The following is a 25,503-nucleotide window of genomic DNA, read 5'->3' as shown; positions in this document are numbered from 1 at the left end:
AGTGATAAACTACTTTAAAGAGAACCAGACTTTGGAAGAAAATAAAATCTATGTTATTAAGGGGAAAGTAATTGTTGGTGTCTTTTTTTCTTCTTCTTTCACCTCAACATTATGGCTGCAGTACCTCTATATAGTTCAGGGAAATATACAGTACAGTACTTGACAGCTCAAGGCGGGACACATCAGTAAAGGACAAATTATTAATAAGGGCAATACTGGACTTTCCAAGCAGGTGGAAATATGGATTCTGTTTAAATTCATAAATAGAAGAAGTCTCACCTTGCTCCACTGGTCACATTTATGAGAAAGTCTTTCTATTAAACCCCTTTGTATTAACATTAACTGATACCCAATTACAGATCCATGTGAGGCTTTTTGTTTTTGTTTGTTTGTATTTATTTATTTGTTTTAAGTTTTGTGTCCATCATACGTGAAACCCCATTCCAAACAGAGCAAGGCTATTTCACACCACAGCGGCACCAGACATCTCCTACATTGTGTTTAACATTGTTGAAATATTTGTTTACAAGGTTCAGTGCCGTTTAATTTTCTTGTGATCAGCTCACTCTCTTCTCTCTCCCTCCCTTCAGCTCCTTCTGGTTGCTCAAACTCAGGAGCCCTTTTGTTTGAATATGCAGAGGACTTCTGTCTCACTGTTATTTGTTCAGTTTGCCTAATTAGACTTTGGCAACATGAAAGCAAGCAGCAGGGCTTTTTGCTCAGCTGCTGAAACTAAACAAGATACTGTTGTATCTCAATGAAAAGGCAACTTTGGATTTGTTGTTACCTTAATTTAGGCATTTTATGATATAACACTGGAATCACAATATGGAAAAAATAATAATTTTTTCTCTTTCTTGCACATGTTTTATGGTATTTTTCAGATTTCTTCTTTCTAATATTTGATATTTCCTGTGTATTGAGCTAACAAAAAGTTTTTGTTCAAGGTGTATTTAAGGATGCGTTTAAATCTTCAACTTTAGGACAGTAGCCAGTGTAAAGGCACATTTTTAAAAATAATTTAACAACAATCTATTGTAAACTGTTAAAAGGCATTAAGAACTAGAGATTCTAAGATTTAGACTAATTATTAGAATAAACTATTTAACACTCTTTGTATAATTCAGCTTGCTAAAAAGACTGTTTAAGTACCTTTTCATTTACCATTGTGAGACAAAGAAACACATCATTATCCTGTAGTGAGTAGGGAGGATAGACCATTTGGGACTTTCCAATCTCAGTTAAATCAGCTGCTTATCGTTTCTCACAAAGAGGATTCCAGCCTTACAAAATAGGCACATGAATAATGAATACATTTGTTACAGAAATTTCCATGAATTTTGCGATAATTACGCTCGCGCAAATGACTGAACTTCCAGGAGCACTACAGATTTGGTGGTCTAATAGTGTTTACCCGACCCAGTGAGTGAAGTTAGTGTGTTGTCTCAGTTGGAAGACATTAATTTTCCATTATGGGTTGTTGTTGCAGTTACCTGCTGAGACCCACCCCCTGACACAAGACAGGAAGTCGCTCTGACAAAAACTCACGGGCAGCTACATATTCAGGCAAAATCATTATAACTGTTTTTTTTCCCTTTCCCTAACACAAATCTACAGAACACAGTGAAGGGCTGTTAGTGAAGAGAAACAGGACTGAGCTTCTAAACAGAGCCTGAAGGGAGAACATTGTCAAAATGAAACATTAAACATCAACAAATGCTCAAGGCAAGGTGTTATTTTGCGCTAACGTCCCTGTAGATCACTTTGCTTCTGACTTGAGCTTCTATAGCTCAGAGGTCCAGGAGATTTTCGTCTTGTTTTTACTGTGGGTAACTAATGTTGGATTGCTTTGCAGTAGAAACAGGACTGATATTAACAATCTCAATGAGAAACAACTTCATATACTTTTTTTATAGATTGTACTTATACTATCTATTACTGACTGATAATGATTGTTTATTCTTTTATATCCTTGTCTGATGATGAAGATACCTTTTACTTTTAGAGGATTCTAATTGTTGTGCTATTAGCTTTTGGCAATCTTCGTGTGTGTTAGGGTTGGGTTTTGGGCTTTTAAGAAAGGTGCTGTGGTTCCACGGCTATAATCTTCCACTTAAGGACTGGCTTCCTGCCTTCCTTTCAATACTTCTTGGCGGCTTGTTTCCCTGTCACATCTGATGTTGTAATTATAGCTTCCAAAATCCTGTGAGGAAAAGAAATGTTCAGGACAGCATGCATTTTGTGGTCCACTCTCCACTTTCAGCTTCTCTAATGTGTTCAGTCCATAAGTGGCAATCAGAGGACACTTATTCATTCTATGAATAAGTCATTCTATGACGCTGGCTGTTTAAAAAGAGGATGGATGGACTGGAGAAATCGTGTAAGGAACATCTGCAGAGTGAAAGAGGAAGGGTATATATATATATATATATATATATATATATATATATATATATATATATATATATAGAAGTTTTGAGATATCCATGGGGGGCTAGTGTTGAGTTTTGACCTCAGGAGACCTTGTCTAGGAGATAAGGATAGTATGTTTGCTGTATGATGTCATATTGGTGATGGTACAGCTTCTTCTTTCAAATAAATGCAGTGGGGTTTCATGTAAGAGCTGCTGAAATACTGAAGCGCCTCTGACCTTGTACTGTATAATTAGGCATAAGTGAAGAAATCACCAACATCCCTTCTGTATGCTAGCTTTGATGGCTAGAACATGAAATTAGTCCAAGTTCTCCAGCTTGACATATGGAGCTCCAATTTATTTATGAACTGTTTAATTAAGACGGATCAGTGACTGTAAGATCGTTACCCCTCACCGATCTCCAAGATGCTCTGATATATTCCATGACATAGTTGTGTTTTAATGAACAAGAAGTGGGAGTCAAAATGATTTACCGAGTGTCACAGAGCTGATTAGGAGATCTTGGGGAGCACAATATCTTGAGATGAAGTATTTTCCATTGTGATCCTTCATTATCTTCCCACACCCAGAGTAAACTGTTATTAAGACAATAAACAACGCTCAACGTATTTGTAATATGTGTAGGCCCATGCTGAATAAAAATACACGTATTGCACTGATAGGTTTTTAGTTATGAAAAGTTGGTACCTTTAAATGTTGGTAATTTGGCAGTGCTTGTTCACAACCCAAAGCAATAGCACTACAATCAAAACATATTGTTTTACTTTACCTGTCATGGTGGTGTTGGTTTGAATATTGTTTATCTGCAAACCTTGGCATTTGCAGTGTTCATTACTTATTGTAACTTTTATAGTAAATCAAGTTATTCGACAGACTTCCAAATGACTTTGTGCATTGCTGCTGCGGAAAGTGGAAACTGACCATAAAGATTTGATCCTTCACTCGCTTAGTTAAGTTCTTTGCCTGGGGTCAACAGTATTGCTACAATAATCAGATGTATGCAGAGACACACAGAAGACAACTGTAAAATGCCGTAAAGAGTTTTTGTTGATAAAATTAAAATATATGAAATTTATGAGCTGTCTATACATCAAAGCACTGTAAGTGCATAAAAAGTTCAATTTAATGCCATGTCTACTGTATCATATAATCATTAAGTGAGTCACAGCCACAGCCAGATAGTAGTGCAGTAAAGATAACAACAACAAACAACCTTTATTTGTCGCATGCACAATAGATATAATAGAATACATACAGTGAACTGCTTGTGTCCAAGCTGCAGACATAACATTCCAGGGCTTGGTTTTAACATGGGGGGTCCACTAGAACCCATACTGGATACCAGGTGGGAATCAAACTCGTGACTCCCACACCAAAGGTGTGTAGTCTTACCACTACACTATCTAGCTGCTCTAAGAACAGGAGCAGCCAAGAGCTCCAAGGGTCTCTTCTTCTCTTTCCAGTCAGTATTTGTATAAACAGGTAGTTTCATCTTTAATACATAAACAAAAAACAGGTTTGGCCACCCCGGAGTCAATGTCAAAAGTGCTACTGAGGTGTGAAGTCTACAGTATGTAATAAATTACCTCGACAAATCCCAAGGCCAAGTTAGAGCCTTATTTCCCCCTCTGTTTTTCACTTGTTTTGTATGTTTTGTTTTGAATGCTAGTAATTGTATCATGAGGGCTTACCAAAAGAAATGATTTGATTATGTTTGCTTGACTGCTTTGACAGCTTATCAAACTCAGGCATGTAAAATACTCCATGCTCATGATTTCTACCCAGCCTGCTCAACAGTTCTTAAATTTATACAGTTGCTCAGATTAGATGAAAACACCATCATATGCTTTTTGCAAATAAAATCTTGAAAACATCGGTTTAGAATTGTTGGGTGATGTTGCTGGTCCAGAAAAGACCTTTGACCTTTGAAGGTACACTACCTTAATTTACATACTAACAAAAGCTGAACCTATTGACCAGATTTGAATGAATCAAAGCTTTTCAGGTGTTCATGTAGCTATTTGATTGAGGGTCATTGCAAACATTAGGGAAATACACAAGGATCCCTCTCAGCATGCCTTGCCATCTCTTTTTCCACAGCGAGCCAAATTTGTCTGATGTGGTCTCCAAGCAACCTAATGTTAAAGAACATACCTTTAACATATGTCTCTTCCTTTTTGAAATAGGGCATTGAAAGAAATCAAAGCGGGACTGTAGAGGTGTTCTTCGCTCCTTAGCTCCTACTATCTCCATCTTTCTCTCATAGAATAGATATCCATGATTAATTATTAAAGCACTTTAAATCAGCCACAGTTTAATATTACTTTAGCTGCTCTAAGATACTGCATTATACATCTGACTACTGGGAGGAATATTGTTCACGTTCAATCAGAACCATTTTCCGACATCTTTCAGCAGATGTTTTTACAAATTGCCCTAGTTTGTTTCTGAGTACTCCAGAGCCATGCCTGCACTTTTCAGCAATGAGAGATATAAAGTAATAATCATACTGTGAAACTTTATCTTAGCCCAGGTCTAGTAAAAGCCATTGATTTGTGGACGTGTCAGATGTTTTGGATAGTGTGCACTTTTATATTGTGTGCCAAGGGTGCACTAAGCAATAAGCTGCATATAAAAGAATTTATTGTTCTCATTTTATATTTCAATACTTTTATACACTTTGTCTGTTTGGTTTTTGGTAATGCCTACTGAAGTCACTAACGTTATCACAGGCAGTGTCCTTGAAAATATAAAGAATACTTAACTGCTGTTGACTACTGCCTTGGGATCAGCAGGTAAAGAAAAGGGGTTGTGTCAGTATGGTGTGTGCTTCCAGGAAGCACATAAACTGTGGTGGCCGTATGTGAGTGACAGTCCTCAGAGAAGGATGCTGTTTAGCATGCCATTAAAACACCACAGAGGTGGCTGGAAAGTGAACACTTCCATCTGATGAGAGTATGGATGTCCATCTAATGAACAAGATATAGCGTGAGGGAAGGAAATTGGTAGAAAAAAACAATGAGGATGACTCAAATTTTTCTATCTACCCTCCAAGTGTGGTTAATGTGTTAGTGCTGGTGCCCTGAGATGATCGATGACTGTTGACGCTTTGAATGTTTTCAGTTGCTGAAGAAAGGTCTGGACTGCAGGCAGGCCACTTCAGTCTTTTACTATGAAGTCATGTTGTTTTAATAGCTGCAGTGTGTGAATTTAGAATTGTCTTGCTGAAATATGCGTGGCCTTTCCCGGTGCTCCACTGCACTGCTGCCTTGCACATGTGCAAGCTGCCAGTTCCATAGCCACTGATGCACCGCCATACCATCAGGATTCAGAACTGAGTGCTGATAACAAGCCGGGTGACCTCTCTCTTCATGAGTCTGAAGGACACAGCATCCATGTTTTCCGAAAATAATTTCAAATTTAATCCTTTTTTGATAACTGAACAATTTTCCACTTTGCCTCAGTCCATTTTAAATGACCTTTGACCCAAAGACAATACTACCATTTCTTCATTACTTTCATATATTTCCTCTTTTTCACATTTTTACATTCAGGAAAATTATTCTGAAATCGTCAAGACTTTGTAGATGCTGTTTTTTTAATCTCTTTTTAAACTTAGTCATGTTACTATCTAGTTGCTAGTTCACCTTAATAGTGGCACGATGTTCTCCAGCTTACTTTTCCAGCAATTTTTTGCCCAGTCCAAACTTTTTTGAGACATGTTGCTGCTGTCAAATTCAAAATCACCTAAAATATTGCTTGAAACAGTGAACTCTCTCAATTTCAACATTTGATATTTTTTCGCATTTTTTTGTTGTGACTAAACTACAAGTTTGTGAGATTTGGAAAACATTGCCTTCTGTTTTTATTGTTTACATTCCCAAGTGTCACAGAGCTGATTAGGAGATTACATTCTGTTTACATTTTCTCACAACTTTCTTTGGGGTTATTTGTTCACATGGTTCAATTGCATTAAAGTTCCATTAAAGTCTTTATTTGTTTTTAACATGATCGCTGTCCAAATTGTGTGGTGTAGTGTATTGTAGTATAGAGTAGTGTAGTGCTGATCAGACTCTGCATCATTCAGTCACCTTTAACTGCTGCAAGCTTATATTCTGGCCTTCACTCCCTCACAGTGCCAGACTCGGCAACTGCTGTCAGTTAGTCTTGTTCCAGCCCTTAGCAGCCCTGAGATTCTGCTAACCCTGTATAACCCTGCTTTTCCTCCCTCCAGTTCCACCTCCAGCCACATCCTTGCCCCTCTGCCACTGGCTACCATAGCTCTTTTAGCCTAACTTCAGCCATAACCAATAAATTGTCTTGCTGCAGCAAATCAGTCTTGGTCTCTGTTCTACATTTGGGCTGTTTTAGTTTGGTCCCGATAAGAGCAAAGAAATGATGAGGTAGAAGAGAGCAGGAGGTGACAGCAGCTGGCTCATGCAGGGCTCCGCATGGAGAAGGGGAATGAGAAGAGGTCAAAACAACAAAGGGGAACAAGAGCATTTGAGATAACATGCAAACGTGACTCCTCCTAATGACAGAATTATTACCCTGCTCCATCTGCCATTCAATCAAAACCACCCAATCTCAGCCGTTCTCCAAACAGCGCCCGTTCCGTTAGGCACTCCCATCTGTACTCACCAAAAATAAGGATGTGATCAAATGCTCAAGGATAGAAACTTGTAGTTTGGACTGAGATGTTGTCATGTTCACAGTGTGTGTGGAGCAATGCTGCTTTTGGCTGTGGTAAATTTGTTTTGTGCTTCAATATTAATGTGGGATGGAGCGTTTTTCTTGTGTCTGTTGTTTCTGGATATCTTAAAGTGATCAGTAATTTATTTTTTCTGCCATGCTGCTGCCTCTCTTTCAACAACTTGCTAGTGAAAGTCATTAAAACTCCAATCGGGATCTGGCATGTTGGGAGTCTGACATCCAAGACTTGTGCCAACTCAACATGATGTGTGCGACTGGCTGTGTGTTAGTGTGTATGTGGCTTTTGTGTCCTGCAATTTGGAAGAAATCTTTTACATTTCTCTATTTTACTTTTTAATACAATACCTTGGAATCACTGTGTCCTTTTGATTATCTTTTGGCTACCTTTTGTTATCTGCACACCTGTCTCTTAATCTTTCATTTGCACAGGCTGTGAGGATGCCAATGACACCTTGTTTTCATGACTTTATTTTTTTTGTCTTTTTTCTGTCTGTTTTACCTCTTCTTTGGCTTCTTTTGTGTTCCTTTTCCATAAAATTGTACCACTGCTTTTTGCTCGGCTAAGCTGGATGAGGTCGGGGTGGGAGGTGGGGGGATGTATTTGAATGATTTGGTATGCAGCGACAGCACCATTCTGTTTCATTGCAGGAGCCTTCGCCTTATCTCCTTAATGGATTATGAGCAAGGGAACAAAAACAGAAGGAGGCAGAGTGAGAATGATTGAACTCCCTGCAAAGGGCCGGCAGGAAACGGACTGAAGCCAGATAAATAAAACACTCTGCCTGTATATTTCTTCTTCCCCTGAATCACAGATGTTATTAAGAAAGAGGACAATAGGAACAGCTTGTAGTGAAGAGTCATTTGAGCTTCTGTAGGCTTTGCCTTCTGATTTGTCTGCCTGCTGGTTGGTAGTGTAGATGTGTTTGTGCATAGACTAACAGCTAGCCACTTTTGACTATAAACACTTTTTTTTTGCCTGGTTTGTCTTCAAGAAAAAGCAGAAACCAAATGTTTAGAAAACTTTAGCTGTCAAGCACTGCAGTTAGTCACTCTTTGTGCTTAAAATTGTTACACAGACAACATTTGCTGTTCGTGCAAGCTGTCTCGGCTGAGATTAGTTCTGCTTTAAAGGTTGTTGCTCTTATTTGGTACTGCTAGAGTTCGAAATCTGTGTTTTAGCACATTATTTATTTGGGAGGTTAGGTGAAAAATTGTACTGAGAATTAATGATTGCTATTTAAATGTATGCTGGATATAATCTGCATTAACAGACACTTCCAGGGTGTCATAGAATCCATAGATCAGATCACTGCGGCTAACTGGGACTTGAACTTTTGTTTGTTTGCCAGATGCTGAGATTAAAACCAGAAGTAATGTTTAACAGTTTAAGGCTGTTGCTCTGTGTTCCCTCGATCTTAAATGGTTATTTATATTAAGCTGTTTGCTGATAACACCAAAAGTCTTATGCTTGAAGTGGTATTGATCAAGAAAAGACAGGTTGAGATGAAATGATTCGACCTTCTGGGTCTTCTAGTTCAACAGACATAGTGCTGTTTGTATTCCGTGCAGCCTGGGGTTAAATCCAATTTGCTGTAGCTGTTTAGTGTATGTGGGAATAAACTCTGCTTGAGGCCATAGCGCTTCAGTCTTTTCAGTTTTATTTATCTGACTGACATGGTTTGCTTCCAAGAATTCTATTGAAAAACATGCTGCTGTATGTGTGCAGTTGATGACCACTGTCAGCTCATAGGGAGCTTACAACAGCTCTTTTCCTGTTTTTCCCTTTTTGTCACGCTTTTTCTCTTATAATCACCAGTACGATAGCTTTTCCCAACCAGGAACTATATAGTAGCTAAAGAGAGTGGGGATGTTAAAATGTTTCAACTGGTCACCATCTGCCCACCAATGTAAAATTACTAATAACAATCCATATACTTTATACTGTGTCCATATACAGTTATATTTCTCCTCTATAGTCTTTATTTCGCCTGCGAGGTTCGACTCAATAACTAAAAAATGCAAGCAACTGCTTCCTGAATGACACTCTTGTCCTGTTCATAAACACCGACTTCATCATCTTTGATTCTAGCTGGCAGCGATATTTCTTGGGTTAGGTTAGTGTAGTGACACATGAACTGCCTGCTGGAGGTTCTGGTTAGAGAAGTAGAAGAAGAACTACTGACATTAGCTGTAGTCCAAGATGATGGAGTTGGACTACATCCTGCTGTGGAAGTAAAGTCTATGTCTGGAAAAGTCTGAAGTTCACTAGCCAATATATTCATCCAGTTGTGAAAACCATGAATTGTAAAACTACTTTTCCGTGTTTGTAACTTCATTTAGTTTAGGCAACAACCTTTGACAGGTGGACACTGTTTAGGTTGTTGCTTATTTTAAAGACAGCTGGAAGCACGTTGTTGGCTTTATGTGGGGGAGTACTCTTTCTGGGATTGTATTCTCAACAGTTTTCTGTGTGTGTGTTTATGGCATTAAATAATAATACAGTATCTCGAACTGATCTCTGTGACTATGGCTTTTTGAAAGTTGCATAATGTAAGATTTATATTACCTACTAGCACCAACATTGTCTCTGTTGAATCTATTGAAATGCGTGTTTGGCTAGACGTTTGCTTGGTAGCCTACAGCCAGCTTAATAACTGCTTCCGAATGGTGTTCTGATAATATCTTCCCACATTAGGGTGCAGAGAACGTTTGATCCTGTAGCATGTTTCCAGATTTATCTTTGACCTCCTCTGTGTGAACCTTGCAAAGCTCTTTGTGTGTGTGTGTGTGAGTGTGTGTTTGGTTTGAGTACAGTTGGATATGAGATACCAGGTTCAAGCCTTTTCTGCCAAACAGTTCTCTGTGTGTTCCATAAGTACTCCAAAGGAAAAAAAAGCATTTGTGAGAGCAATAGCCTTCGGGGGTTGCGCCAAATAAAAATGCTTTTTTTTCTAACCCCCCCACCCCCCCACACACCTCACTCAAGAAGTGTTTGCTCGTTTTCCGTTACTATTCGCTCTTTCTCTCTATCTTTCTCTCTCTTTCTCGTTTTTTACCTTTGATTTGAACTCTGACATCCAAGTCTGCCCCAGGATGTCTGTCACAAACTGCAGTCCAACGTTGTGACAATGCTTTTTTTCTTCCCGTGCCTTTTATGACCTTCTTTTCTTCCTCTTTCTGTTCTTTTTTTCTGTTTTTTCCCTTTCAAGGTCTGGCGCACCTGACGTTAAACGACCAAGGTATGGGTTCATTCCTTTTTTATTTTGGTTCTGTTTTTTAGAGGAACTGACTCAGCCCTCTTTGCCCCAAAACTACTGCTTTCTCTCACAGTTTCCTCCTCTGCTTTTTACCTTCCCTCTGTGCCATATCCCTCCATTTTCCCCAAAATCCTCCTCCTTGGCTTTTAATCTTTTGCATCATTCTCCCCTGTTGCTGCCCCTTCTTTGTCACATTTTACTTTTTCCTTTTTGACTTTTGGTTATGCCTCCTGCTTCTCCTTCCTCTCCCTGCTGCCATATCTTTGTGCTTTTTTGTGACCTCCACCAATACGTGTCCCACCCTTTGTCCTGTCCTATGGCTCACGTCCTGGACCTTCACCTCTGACCACCTTTGACCCCGACGACCTGACCCCGGGGCTGAAGGTAACACTTTTCTGCTATCCCTTTTCTTTGGGTTTAAACAAGAATAATTTAACAAAACAAAAGGAAGAAAAAAAATCCTGCTGATTCTATTGGAAATGTGTTTGTTGGTCAAAATTACAACAGCAAAATGTGTCCACACTCTCATTCACTAACACTTCAAGGTGAAAGTGTTGTCGAATGTGCAGAGTTTCTCTTCACCACTCTGCTGACATTCCCATTGTTTGGCACTCTGATGTTTTAAAGGGCAAACAGTTCAAGTTCTGATGATTCTTGAATTGTCATTGTTATTCTGTTTTGAGACAATGTATTTGCAATTGTTTTGACACTGCTATGAACACTGGATGTTATTGATGTTATTGACTGCAATGTAAACACTGACCTGCATATGTCACACACCAGCTGTTTAACCTCTGCACACCCCACTTTTCTCCCTCAGCGTCTGCAAATTTTTCAGAAAGGTGTTTAATTCATGATCAAAGGTTAAATCTGAATATTTGATTGCAATTTGTGCAGCCAACATGCATTTTAAACTACACTTAGCGGATGTTTATTAGTTTCTCAATTGTATTCATCGGGCCTTCAATCTTCATAAAAAAAAGTGTTAAGCAAAGCCCACAAGAAATAGAAAATGAACAAGTGCAATGCATGTTCTGACCTTTACTGGAGTGGAGACATTGCTTTTTTCTATCGTGGAAGTCCACGATTCAAGCAGGCTTGAACTCCTTCCCTTTGCTTTTACTGTTTAATCTTACTGTCCTCTATTGATACAGAACAAATGAGAGACATGATCAAGTTCATTAAAAAATGTCAAATGGGCTTTAAATCCCACCTTACCTAATATAACATTGTTTGATGATTTGAACCAAAGCCATAGCATTCATCATTTCTGGATTTTTGCTTCACAAAGCTGAGATTAGGCCTTATATAATAATGATGTGAAAACATTACATAACTGTACCAGTTGTATCAAAGACTGATGCTGAAAATTAAGACATACTTTAAACAGACATTTAGTTTGCATTAGATGTGCGCTGATTGATTCACTATGGAGGGCAAAAGACAAATGCTTTTTTTGATCACTGCTCATCATTAATCAGAAGAAGTGAGTCTGCTTGTTAATCAGCTCATGTGCTTCTTTTTCCATGTGCCAATTCTGACAAAACTTCAAAAAAACAAAGAACTCCATTCTGTTTCCCTGCCATCTCTACATGCTGCTTCTATTTCTGCAGACCTTGCATCTCCAAAGTGTCAATAAATGTTTTGAATGGAATTATTCCTCATCTTAACTTAACTGCATAGTAAATGTGTGGTGGTGTTTTACATTACAATGTTAAATCAACCTTGTTAACCCCACAAGACCACCCAGTAATACATTGTGCCTTATTTAGTGACAGGGACATACCTTTGAAGAGATATACTGGGCCAAAGTCTGTGGATCGGGAACTAGAGCAATGGAGATGCAAGGATATTGTTGGTGACAACATGCATACTTTGTGCTGGCATGGCCCCATTTGTTAACTAAAAGGGATGCACCAATGAACTTCTTCCATCTGTTCTGATTAGATGCACATACCTTTTCTTAAGGTATCTTCCAGTACTCAGAGCCAAGTGTGAAGTACTTTGAGGCAACAGTGCTAACCAGTGCACCATTATTCCATAGAATTTAAAGGATTGTAATGATTACTCAGAGACATGTGGTAGATTCTATAACAAACAAGCATCAGGGCTAAAAAATGCACAACAACCCATTTCTATTTAATAACAATAACTGATTATTAATCAAATTGATTGTAATATTATCTACAATTGATAATGAAGAACCATAAAAAGTGTAGTATGTGTAGTATCTGATGTTATGTTACTGTTATTTTGCCCTTAAAATACATGAATGATGGTCTAACTCACACAAGATTTATTGATAACCAAATACTCCACTGTGTCTCCTTAAATAGATTATGATCATCCTGTGAAAGACAACAAGACCTGTGGAAAACAATCAAACAAAAAAATCATACTTTAGGATCTTACTTTGTGGAAGTCTAGTCTTAGTTATGTAAAGAAACAACTACTCTGAAAATAAATTGATGTTTACATTAATATTTGTATTCTACTTTCAAAAATTCTTTAATTAACAAATTAATAACAACGACAAACTTTGGTTGTATGTTATCAGTAAATGCATTCAACATAACAGGCAATAATAAAACAATCTGAGTAATGTAGAATTCCCCTTAATCACATGTGAAATGCAGCTTTAGCTCAGAAAATTTAGACTTGTTTAAATGTAATTCCTGCAGAATAAACTTAAAAAGACTGACTTGCTTCTAGTTTACAAGAATAATGCAACCACAGATTGCTAAACACACCTTAAGCTAGAAAGACCTGCTGTGTATTTGGTCTGAAACAGCAAATCTACTACTTTATGCATGCTCACTTAAACGACAGAAAGTCCACAAGTGTTCACAATGAAGTGAAATAATAACCGACCTTGCTCTCCCATGTGCCACGTGCTAATGAGACCCAAAAAATAAATGTTCACTTTTTTGGAAGAAGCCTTTTCATGTATCATTCTTCCTTCAGACAAACTCTCTTCCTGCTACTGCTTGTGCTCTATTGGAATTAAAAGCATCAGACTTAATGAAGAGTTAACAGGGTAAGCAATAAACCATGCTAATACATACAACAGAATTTGTTGTTGTTTTTTTTAGGGGAAATGTATATGTTAATTTGTTTTTTTATGTTTCTTCATTTGAATTATAAGTGAATACTGCAGTGATAGTACGTAAATGATCTTTACCATGGCTTTTACCATGGTTTTTTGTTTTAAGGTTTCCATCCATAAAAGCATCAGACTTTTTGTGAAGTCTGATGCTTGTATTTTCAAAGGGAGATGGTAGTAGTAAAAAAAAGCTTTGTTATCACAAGCAATAGCAAGTAACATTGTGAGGCTTTCTCATAGGTCTTCTGTGTTTTTAAGTGAGTGTTTGAAAGTCTGTGCTCCCTATCATGCAAATGAAAGCTGCTGCAGCTAGAATGAAATTCTTCCAAACTGCTACTGCTTTGCTGTAGCAGCACCTTGGTCCATGCTATGTAAGCTTTCCCAGTAGAAATCAGTGTACTCCTGCCAATATCTGATGTAGTAAAAGACAACTGAACTGAATGGACTGCCTTAGATCAGCCTGATCCAGCTTTTAGAGTCTGGGCCTCAAATGCAACACTGAACATTCAATCTCCAGTCAATAGCTTCAAAGGAAAACTGGGCACACCCAAAGGTGCTGGATCTTATTCATTGTTTTAGAAAAGCAGGGTATTGGAATTGTTGAATTCCAACATTGAAAAAAAGATCTGCTTAAATAATCTGGGAAACAAATACCTTTGAGTGATACAGAGATCCTAATGCACACACTAAAAACATCTTAAAAGTGAAAACAAATATGCCCGTAAACACATTTTGTATAAGTGTGTTTGTGTGTGTACGCACATGCACATGCACCCTAACCATGCAGATCTGGATTTGTAAAATTTTATTTCTTTTAAGAAAAATTTTGGTCAGTTCTTAAGATCAGAGGCAAGTGCCACAGTCGTCATATAACCAGGCCAAGAAAATCAATGTCCATCTTCTCTCAAACCCAAGGCTGTCCTTCACAGCTGCTGGAAGGACAAACCCCAGCTTTTAGTCAGTGCCGATCTTTATCTGCCTGCCTGTAAGGCTGCTGTCAGCTCCACACATTGGGCTGCATATTTGTAAACCAAAACATAACATTTCATTTTGATTTAATTATTTAAATGCAGTAGAAGAACAGAAGTCAAATTAATGGAGTATACAATGATTAAACATTACAAAAAATACAATAATACAAATTGTTTTGTCATCCTGAAGACACAACTGATTGACTGTTTAAACGTCAAGGACGAGGTACAGTAGATGTGCATGCACATGTCTGTGTATGTGCAAGTGTGTATGTGCCATGAAAGGACACGCACTTACTTTCCTGAACTAATTATCTAAACCATTTAGTTTTTCCGCTGGAAACTTTATTTGCTTTGTGACACTTCACTCAGTAATAAATCTTCTGCTCTCCGATTAATGTGCTGCCACTTTACTCTCACATGAAACAGCTGAGGCCGTGCCCCCTGTGACCCTAAGGCTTACAGCAGATCTCTAGAGCAATAGAAAGACTACTAACACCAACTATAGTCCAAGACAGTGGTGACAAGCAACAAACTGAAATCAAAATTGATACAACAGAAACTTGACCAGGGAAACACAAGATTGGAAGCCCCAGAAAAACTGATTAACAGCAACTAAACTCAAAGGAACATTGTCCACTAGCAAATTTATCATAAATGACTTCTCTCAAAACAAACAAAACAATTGCTGAAATGAGTTACTCCACATGCCTGGGTGGCTGTTACTCTCCTCATGAGGGGAAGACGTTTGAAATCGGTCTGTCTGTCTGTTGGTCAGCAGTCTAGCAGCCATAGTTTTCAAGATCTCATCTGTCTGTTGGTAGATATCAATAACAGCTCAAGCTGATTTAATTTGAGGGAAAATCAGGTCAAGGTTGCACTAAATGTGATCAGTAAAAACCTTATATTACAATTTTTTGACCATCTTCAACCTTCACAACAATTATACTAGGCATGTGGGGATATGAGTACATAGGTCGGCCAAGTGTTTGACCTTGACCTTCATTGTTCAAATTCAATCTTATGGATAAAAAACATTAAATACACCATTTTATTTAGACATGAATGTGTTGGTAAAAGCAGCCCAAACTGCTTTTTGCATATAAAACGAAAAAGTTAAATAAAATAAACTAAAAGCGTAAAGGTTTTAGTGTAGTGCTTTGGGGGTGTCAACCTCTGCAAAAAAAGAGTGCAAAAAAAAGCATCTCTTCCATTATTAGAAGACCTCCTCAAGGTAAAAGATTGTTTCTTTTAATTGCCACCATTGTTTTATTGTGTCATTGGGCTCCCCAAACTTCATTAACAAGTTTCAGTTTCTAGCCAGTTTTTTGGTCTTTCAATTTTTTGGTCCAGGCCATGTCCTTCATCTCCACATTTGAATGGAATCTCTCTCCTGTGCTTCTACCTTAAATGAAGCAGCTAATTGTTCTCTTTAATAGCTTTGTTTTTTGCCACGATTAAAATTAATAACAAAATTATATTTCACCATCCCATGTGATGATGGAACTGGACGAAATTAGCTTATAGAGCTACGTGATTTATTTGCAGTGAGTTTTGTTTTGTCACATAAAGGTACTTATGAAAATAAATGAAAAGAATCATCATTTAATCTATTCTGGTGAAACTGAGTTGCACATTATTGTTCATTATGATACATGGTTCATAATGAAATTCTGATTTTTAAAAATAGGGAGGCAGCCCAAACAAATTAATCATGAAAACTTTTTAAAAATAGTTTATTTCAAGCACACTGTGGTCTAACTTGTTCCAGGTATTTATATTACATTACCTTTATATAATTTCTTTACAAAAGCAGAAATCTAACCGTATTTGGGACCACAACATTCACAGCTGATCCTTTGGGTTCTGCAGATAGCGGAGTGGGGTTCCTGTGGATCAGCCTTGTTCCAGGGCATCCCACCAAGGCATGACTGGATTGAGATCTGGGGAATTTAAAGCCTTTTAAATTCCAGTCCAGTCAGTGCCATAAGCTGGATCAATGTTAGAAACAGAGATGGGCAGTAACGCGTTACTTGTAACGCATTACTGTAATCTGATTACTTTTTCAAGTAACGAGTAATGTAAGGGATTACTATTGCAAAAACGGTAATTAGATTACCGTTACTTTCCCGTAGGAACGCTGCGTTACTGCGTTACTAAAACCGTGATTTTTTTCGAGAATGTCTCATGACAGTGACGTAAACGAGTGCGACGTTCGTGACAACAGCTGTCTGCAGATCAACAATGGATAATATATCGAGTGCGGGAGTATGAGCGTGCAGCGTTTAAAGCGTGGAAGTACTGACCTTATTTTGAGTTTGATTCCATAAAAAGTGACAAAAACATTAGTGTCCGTTGTGCGTGGGAAGAAACCTAAACTTCCAAGCAAGCGCCGAGTGCGCTACGACATATGTGAAACTCACAGAGAAACTCGCGGATTCTTCCACTGACCGCCGCGGCACACCTGCACCAGGGTAAACCTCCGCCTACCCCAGTCCTGCTTTACAGGTGAAAATAGAGCAACAGGACGGCTAGTCTTTGATTTTATTTATTTTCTGCTGTGTTTTACTTTCATCTATTTGAAAGAGTGAGTGTAAACACAAAAAAATATTTTATTTTATGTGCTGGAATGTGCAGAAAATAGGTTTAAATGTTAAACAAATTTCTTCCAGTCAGAGAATGTTGCATATAATTAAGTTTTTGCTTGATGCATAAAGTTAAAAGATTTAAAGTTTTAAAAAGAGATGTTTCCATTTGATTACATTTTGTATGATGGATTATGCAGAAAAAGTAGAATTGGGCTGAAAGATCTATCGCTTTATCACCTATTCAGGTTGTAAATTGTGTTTTTAAAAAGTAACTAAGTAACTAAGTAACTAAGTAATTAATTACTTTTGAAAATAAGTAATCAGTAAAGTAACGGGATTACTTTTTGGGGAAGTAATCAGTAATTAGTAACTGATTACTTTTTTCAAGTAACTTCACCAACACTGGTTAGAAATGTCCTTTTATTTTATTTGAAGTCATACATTCCACTCTAGCAACAACATTAGCTTATTCTATGAGTATATTCCCACTTTTGATATCCACAACTTAATAATTTAACCTAAAAATAAACAACAATGATTCGCTATATGCATGGTTGGATTTTTCTCATGAAAGTTCATTCATAACAATATAAACAGTCCAATTCAGTGACCATTTTATCCTAACTAGTATTTAAATATAGATGTACCCAATTTTCTTGGTCCAGAAGTCTCCAAGGTGTTCACGTTTCACTCTAAACAACAACCCTGAAGCTATTTAAGCTTTAGCAAACTAATTAAAAGGCCCTAAATAAACTGCTGCTTTCAATAATAGAAAATTATGTGCAAGTTAATGGCTCTAAATTGTCAACATTTCCAGGCCTTTGGCTTGGGAATTGCAGATGCTTTTACCCACGGACCATTTGATTTCTGTGTGAATGAAGTCCCCTGCTGCCACCACCATCTTGCCTTTTGGAGAGGCCAGCATGATGCATAATGGGAATCGAATTAACCAGGTCTCTTGGCAGGTTTAATGTAGATCTCTGTGGGGATATTGAACAAAATAATGAAGGGAATATACAGCATGATCTGTATCTAACCTCCAGTGTAAGTGACTAAGTCCCAGCCAAGATAGCCATCTCTGAGCTTGCAGGGCAATTTATACAGTCTGCACCACTTAAGCTATGTAGAACTATTGAATAGTGCAATGAAGCTCATAACAATTGTGAAATCTGCAGGAGATCATTTTTATACAGTATGCTTTTTGAAAACAGATTCTATTATTTTATTAGGACATCAAATACTGGCTCTTAATCAGTGGTTCTGAGAATTCTTATACAATTTTATTTCATGTGAAAAATAGGATAAGCTCTGTTTAAGTTTATAAATGTTTAATCACAACATTTTTTGTATTCACATGTATGATACTGAAATTGCATAACTTTACCAATGCTGTTTACACAGAGAGTCCAATTGACTGTTTTGGCTCTTTATTCAAAATCCTTTGCTGTGGAAGCACATTGATTAAATATGAATCATACATTTATAACTTTTTAAATGTTTTTATATATTCTATTAATACGGGTTAGCCTTCAAGAGAATGAAGTTTATGACCCTTATGGGGCTTAACTTTTACCTTCAATATAAATGTTCTTTGTTTGTTATTTATGTCACATTTTTTTCACAATTCATTACTGTTTGCCCAGTAGTTGTTGAGTCATTCCGAACAATCTTACATGCTAAGGGTAACCAAAGAGATGACCAAAGAGATTAAAAGGAAATATTTGGTGCAGAACCCTCTTTGTTGCCTCTTGTGCGCTGCCAGCACACTCTTACCAATGATCACTTCAAAGTTGCTGAGCAAACAATTATTGTTTTTTTTGCACTAGAAATGTTCATAGTATTTGCAAAACTTGCACAAACTGCTTTTTGCATATAAAATGAAATAGAATAAAATAAAATAAAATATTCGCTATGGATACAGGACGCTGTAGGGCAAAGACAAACACATATAGACCCTTTGCAAAAAAAAGGGGAAAAAAACCCCTGTATGAAATATAACAGGATTATAAATGCGTGAACGAAGCTGCTTATTCAGATCACTTTCCTTTTTCTGACAGATCTGATAACTATAAAAACATAAAAATCCTCTTCGAACAGAAAGCACTTTGTTAAATACTCTACTGAGCTGAATGAAGTACGGTATAAAGTATAGGAAAAAAAATATATATATATAATATGCCCATATGAGGAAACAGGGTCCCAGGAGGCTAACAGGGAATGGGCTCACCAAATGCATTTAAATTAAGTTAATGGATAGATCAACTAAAAACAATTTATTGCACTGTTTTTAAAGTATTCACACTTTACTCATAGAAAACTATGACTAAAGTGTGAATATGAGCACTGTTTCTTGGGAACCAATGCTCATATAATGCTCTTATAACATTAAGAGCATCATATATATATATATATATATATATATTCCACCTGTAAAAGCACAAGTATTAACACCATATGGTTCCTGTCCCTAGTCTGGTTTGAAAAACAAACAAACAAAAAAACCATTGCCCACTGCCCTTTATAGTCAAACTAGATTTAAAGTCTCTGTAGTCTCTGTCATTTGAGAAGCAGAAATAAGTCCTTAACTCGAAACAGAACAGTAAAAGTGTATGTATGCAAGCAATATACACCAAATTATGCACAATTGAAAATACACTGTCACAATGTGTGCAGATGCTACTAATGCATTATTAGTAGCATCTGCAGTGAATTACTTACTGAATTATCAGTTGCTTGACATTCTGCCAGACGTTAAACAAAGATACCTGCAGTTTGCAAAACAACCTGTTAATGTTTTATGTTTATATCGCTTCATGTACCTTATCTCTTCTGTAATGGGTTGGCCAGTCTCAAAACTTTGCATGAACATCATCACACATACAGTGATTATTAACCTCTACACCAATCAGGCATAATTTTATGACCCGCAATGAAAGAAGATGGCCTGGTCTGATGGATCATGTTGTCTTTTACATTATGTGGATTGCTGGGACCTGTGCAGTGGTTACCTGGGGACCACCAAGATCCACAATAGAAAGAATGCTAGCCATCCAGATGCTTGGTCAGTGTTCTGCTTGAATAACTTGGGCCCTTCTATCCATGTGGATGTTCCTTTGACACCTTACCTACCTACGCACTGTTGCAGACTATGTACATCCTGTCATGGAAACTGTATTTCCTGATGCACTATAAAAAGCCCAGCCACACAATAAAAATGGTTCAGGAAGGGTTTGAGGACAACGACGATGAGTTTGAGTTGAGCTGAATAGGTGTTAACTTGGCCTTCAAATCCCATCAAGCATCTATGGGATGTTCTGGACAAACAAATGCGATCCATGGAGGCCCAACCTGAAAACTTCAAGGATTTGTTGCTCTCCCTTAGAGATCATATACAGCTAAAAAAAAAAATGAAAGTAGGCAGTAATTAAAAAAATGCCCCTCTCATATTAGAAATCAGTCAGTATCAGTCAATACAATATCACTAGCAAGAAAATTTACTTAATAATTTTAAAACTGCAAAAATGTAATATTCTATATAATATTATATGTCCCTCTAAACCTTTGATGCTCTTAGTTTACTTACTTTACTTACCTGATTGGACTAATGGTGCCAATGTTGAGCTACATTAAACAGTATCTATACACCTGTCACTGAGTGAACCAGCTAGCTAGACAGCTAACATTACTTCCAGTCATTCAATGTCAGAGGCGAAGAGAGGCGGTGATGACGATAAGAACAGAAGAATAGGAAGAAAGAAAAACTCTGATGTGATGACACATTCCAATAGTGTTGGTGCTATTACTGATGATTCCTTTTAAACTACAGTGTAATGTATAGACTGAGTTTGACAATAACACAGATGGCATAATTATAGTATCATAATGTATCATAGTTATCCAGGTATATTACTGTATAAAATAGAGAATTCACATACAGATTTTACTGAATCATTTTTGATATGCCTTGACATAAAAAACAGTGACTAGTGAAACAGGCAATGAATACAGTGAGAGACACAACAAAGAGTGAAAGAGGCGAGAGAGAGAGAGAAATGAAAGAGAACACAGGTGAGGTAAAAGATGCAACACGAAGAAAAGGAGGCTGAATGAGCCCATGAGATAAAGGGAAGAGATTCAGAGGTCATCAAGCAGAACAATACTGGAGATCATCATACTGTGAATCGCTCACTGCAACATTTAACCTGATTTTCAAGTTTTACTGCTTACATCTTAAAATTGTCACATTTAGATCGAACAAATAGAAATGAAAACTTTGTAACAAGTTCATGGACCATACAAAACTAACAAGTTCAGTTATTTAACCTCAGCATTTCTAAATCCTTAAATAAGGCCAGCCATGGGAATAGGAAGTAAGAATTTTATTTTAGACAGTTAAGTGGTTCCATTATATTATTCGCCATGATACACTGGTTTTCTGTTTTTCTGATTTGTTGTTGTCTTTGTTTTTTCATCTGAAGAAGCAAGAAGAAACATTAATTTAGTTTAAATTCCTTCACTCAGCAGATGGTTTTGGTCAGTTCTACATTTCATCATTAAAAATTCATTGCACAGAATGATACGGGTATAAAGACGACTGTTTTCATATTAAGCTGCTGGAAGTGGAAAGTGTCTCTGTCCATCCATCTCCTTAAAAGCTCCACCAACTTAAAGATGCAGGGCAGTCTGTCCCAACTGATTTGGGGTAAGACTTTTAAGCGTAATTCTTAGGCAGACAGACTATCACAGGGCGAATAAAGAGGACAGCTCAGAATCATCAATAAATCTAACATGCGTGTCTGATGCAGACATGAGGAGAACATGCCAACGTTTTGGTGTGAATCACAGGCGCTAACAGCTGAGAACCACACCAACCCTGAACCTGAGTTTATATGAAGTAGTTTAAAAAAAACAGTGATGTGACATTTTCAAGCTATCATTTTAAACAATAATTCCAGGATAAAGATGAATATTTCTATTTAGGTTCAATTTCTTTTATTTAGAGCCAAATCACAACAACAGTTGTCTCCTTAATTCAATAGAAACAAAATTGATATTAGAAGAAGGTTTAAGAGTAGCATTCTTTGATCTTGGATTAAGATGCTACAACATTTACAAAGCATGACTTCATCCACTTAGAGTTTTTATCCTCATTGTACATCCCAAGGGATCATTTAAAATTTACCAGTGACCTCTTTCACCCTCTTCCAAAGCCTGGGAATGGGGGGCTAGCTGGCTTGAAGCCTGCAGGGTTACTGCAGAGACATTAGGCCAGGATGACAGAAGTCCTCACACAGGCAGAAATTTCTCCTGACACAGCAGCAGGCGAAAATGGATGGAGCTCTACAGCAGCTGGAATCTGCTTCATACAGTCCCCACCATAAAGCCTGGGATGAGTAGTATGCTTGCATCATAAACGTTTTCTTTTTTGTATCTTCAAATAAAAAGCTGTCATAGCTGTCACAAATGGACTCTAAATAGAATCTAATTAAAACTATTCATTAAAATATTAGAATTCATAATATTCAACTAGTTAATTTGTGTTCTCTCAGTCATAAGTCATAATCACTTTCATGATGCTAATGCTAATTGACAGGGCTGGACTGAGGCTACCTTGCATGACCTTCACCGTGTCCCTTGGGTAAAGCGAATGGCAGAGTGTGAGGTGTGTGACAGTCCCAGTCGCTGTCTCCCACCTTCGGAGATTGATTTGAGGCCTGCATTGAGTTTCCCAGGCTAATCATGCCTCATTATTGGCAGCTTCACTTAGAGAAACTGACAGGTCACATCATATGCCCAGACAACTCCCACTGTACCATGCAGTGGAAATGCTGCATTTCATAAAATGGTGTACATGACAGATTCTTTCATTATAAGTAATTCTTTTTTGACTATGAAATGCATGATACATTGTTAATTGGCCAACAGCAAAATTCATAATCTTCCATTTAAAATCCAGTAAATAATATCAATATCAATATCGATAAATAATATCTTTTCAGGAAAAAAAAAATTGCTAAACCCAAACCTACCGCAGACATGCGTGAGAGCTTCATAAAATTAAAAAGGTCCCCATCCGGTGTAGAGGAACCAGGACACCCTGACGAGAAGTGGGATACTAGAACAAGACTGCATCGATGGGCAAGAGATGAAAATAAGGCGCTGTTGGAATGCTACTACGCAAGTAACCCCGTTGGAAGGGGTTACTTGCGGATCACGGACCTATGGAATATTCGATACCCAGCATCCAGATTGACAGCGAAACAACTAGCAGCTCAGTGTTCCAACATTCAGAAGAAGGAACTGTTCTCACAGCTAAAGATTATCACGGTACAACACAAATGCTACAGCAAGGGGGAGCCTGAACAAGTCAGGGGGGAGACACCAGGAACAACATTCAAGATCCAAGAGTGCAGTCCCTCAAGCTCCCAGGCCTCTGGTAGAGGACCCAAGCTTGAAGGACAGACTGCCTGCAGGGACAAGAGGGGAATTTATTAGTACATATTGTAAGCCTAAAAAAATGGCACGTGTGAAATGGTTTTAGGTTACTTTACAGATAATGCAAAACTAAAATGTAGTTTAAAAAAGGACTTTACAAAATTATATCAGAACATATAAAATAAGAATATGAAATAAACTTGACATTAGAGCTTGACAAGGCAGTGCAACAGAGAGAATTCCATCTGTTAAATGTATTTTAACAATGCAAGTGTAGGTGTTAAACAATAATGAATGACTTTTCTGCAGCAAAAACCCCTGAAAGTAAAATATAGTAATTTAAATAAAGCCTTCTCTGTTCTCTTTTTTTCTCTCTCTCTCTTCCAAGTTGAACAGTTGACCTTGACTTAAATATATCTGTCTGAAGGCAGTATTCACAAGCAGAACGTTAACAGTGTGGGTTGGCTCAGGAATTCCCTCCTGTGACTTTGTAATGAAAACACAGATCAGTGCCGTATGGCAGTGCACAGTATGACACAACATGTGCCATATCTTTGTAGATGACAAAATGCAACACAATAATGGTACATAGATGAGAAAGCACTCTTTAATAATCAGTGTAAAATCATTTCAGGCATTTTCAAAGGTGGTTTATTAAAAGGCTAAAGCCAGTTTATTTCAGGAAGATTTAAACAGCTTTATGTAAAATAAATACGCCTGAATTTGATGGTAACTTTTCCGTCTTTTAACCAATATTTTTGTTTAGTAGGCTAAAGTATGTGACTTACTCCCTTATCTTATTCATAATATCATTCCAACCATCTTTTTTATTTCATCTAAAAGAATATGTGAACAGATCAGTCATTTCAGATCTGGTTGGCCTAATTTATGTCAAGGCTTAGCTTCACTTATAGGACAAACAAAAGCCCATCAGGTCATTTAATTAAAACTGCACAACAGACAACAGTTGTAATATAATTTGAAACTGTTGGATTTCATGACATATCACAGAAAATAAGATTGAAAACCACTTTATCTTTAAACTTGATTAAAAAAAAAAACATGTATACATCTTGTACATATATCCAATCCAACTTTATTTATAGAGCACCTTAAAAACAACATGGTTGACCAAACTGCTTTCCAGTAGAAAACAATGATAAAAGTTAAAAACCATACATTAAACAGACAGAAAATTTAATAACAATAAAATAAATAAATGCATGAAAAAAGATAAAAAAATGAATCAGTAAATATTAAAACATGAATAAAATAGACAACAAAATATACAATAAATAAAATTAACAAAGTAAAGACGATTAATAGCGACCTAAAACTGACTAAAAGTGACTACAAGCTGACTCTGGTACTATTCCTAAAACACCTTGGAAAAAAGGTCTGTTTTTAAAAGTGATTTGAAAATTTCAAGTGTTGGGGCCAGCCTAATATGGAGGGGCAACTTATTCCATAATTTGGGTGCCACAACAGCAAAAGCTCGGTCCCCACGGTATATTATACATATATGTATAATTACATAATTAGGGGAAAAAAAATCATGCCCAAGGAAAACCTGATAATTGCAGATCACACGTAGTGGATTCCAAAGAGAGATAAATAGGATATTATATATTATGCAATATCAATTCAGCTTTTATTATATAAGCACTATATACACTGTAATGCAGCACCCTGCACAATGAAAGCCTGCTTAGTTTTTCTACACCAAGTACAAACTACATGTTGTGGTTGCAATGCAACACAGTGGAAAAGTCCCATCAGCAATTTGTGTCGGGGCAGCTGTTCTCTCTGATCAGAGGTTGTTTTTTTTTTAATAAGCTTTTTTAAAGCAGACAACTTTGGTTTTAGTGGAAATGCACAAAATGAGGAAAATGGAAATGGATTAGTTTGTTCTTGTTTATTTTTATCTCTGTTTCACACCAAAAGAGTTCTCTAAATGTTGCACAAACACCGCAGCCATGTTGTTAATTAAAATCCTCCTCCA

The 25,503-nt window shown here is 37.2% G+C and overlaps 1 protein-coding gene across 1 annotated transcript in view; it reads left to right on the top strand.

The window, feature by feature from the left end:
• Positions 1 to 25,503, top strand: part of nrxn2b (neurexin 2b) — a 643,742-nt gene that overhangs the window by 154,723 nt on the left and 463,516 nt on the right. The window contains 1 exon segment of the mRNA XM_025905407.1: positions 10,357 to 10,386. Coding sequence (XP_025761192.1) covers positions 10,357 to 10,386 — 30 coding nt within the window.

The sequence above is a fragment of the Oreochromis niloticus genome, linkage group LG3, assembly GCF_001858045.2.
Source record: "Oreochromis niloticus isolate F11D_XX linkage group LG3, O_niloticus_UMD_NMBU, whole genome shotgun sequence".
Classification (NCBI taxonomy): Eukaryota; Metazoa; Chordata; class Actinopteri; order Cichliformes; family Cichlidae; genus Oreochromis; species Oreochromis niloticus.
Note: the sequence above shows the minus strand (reverse complement) of the source record. Positions and strands in the feature narration are given on the sequence as shown.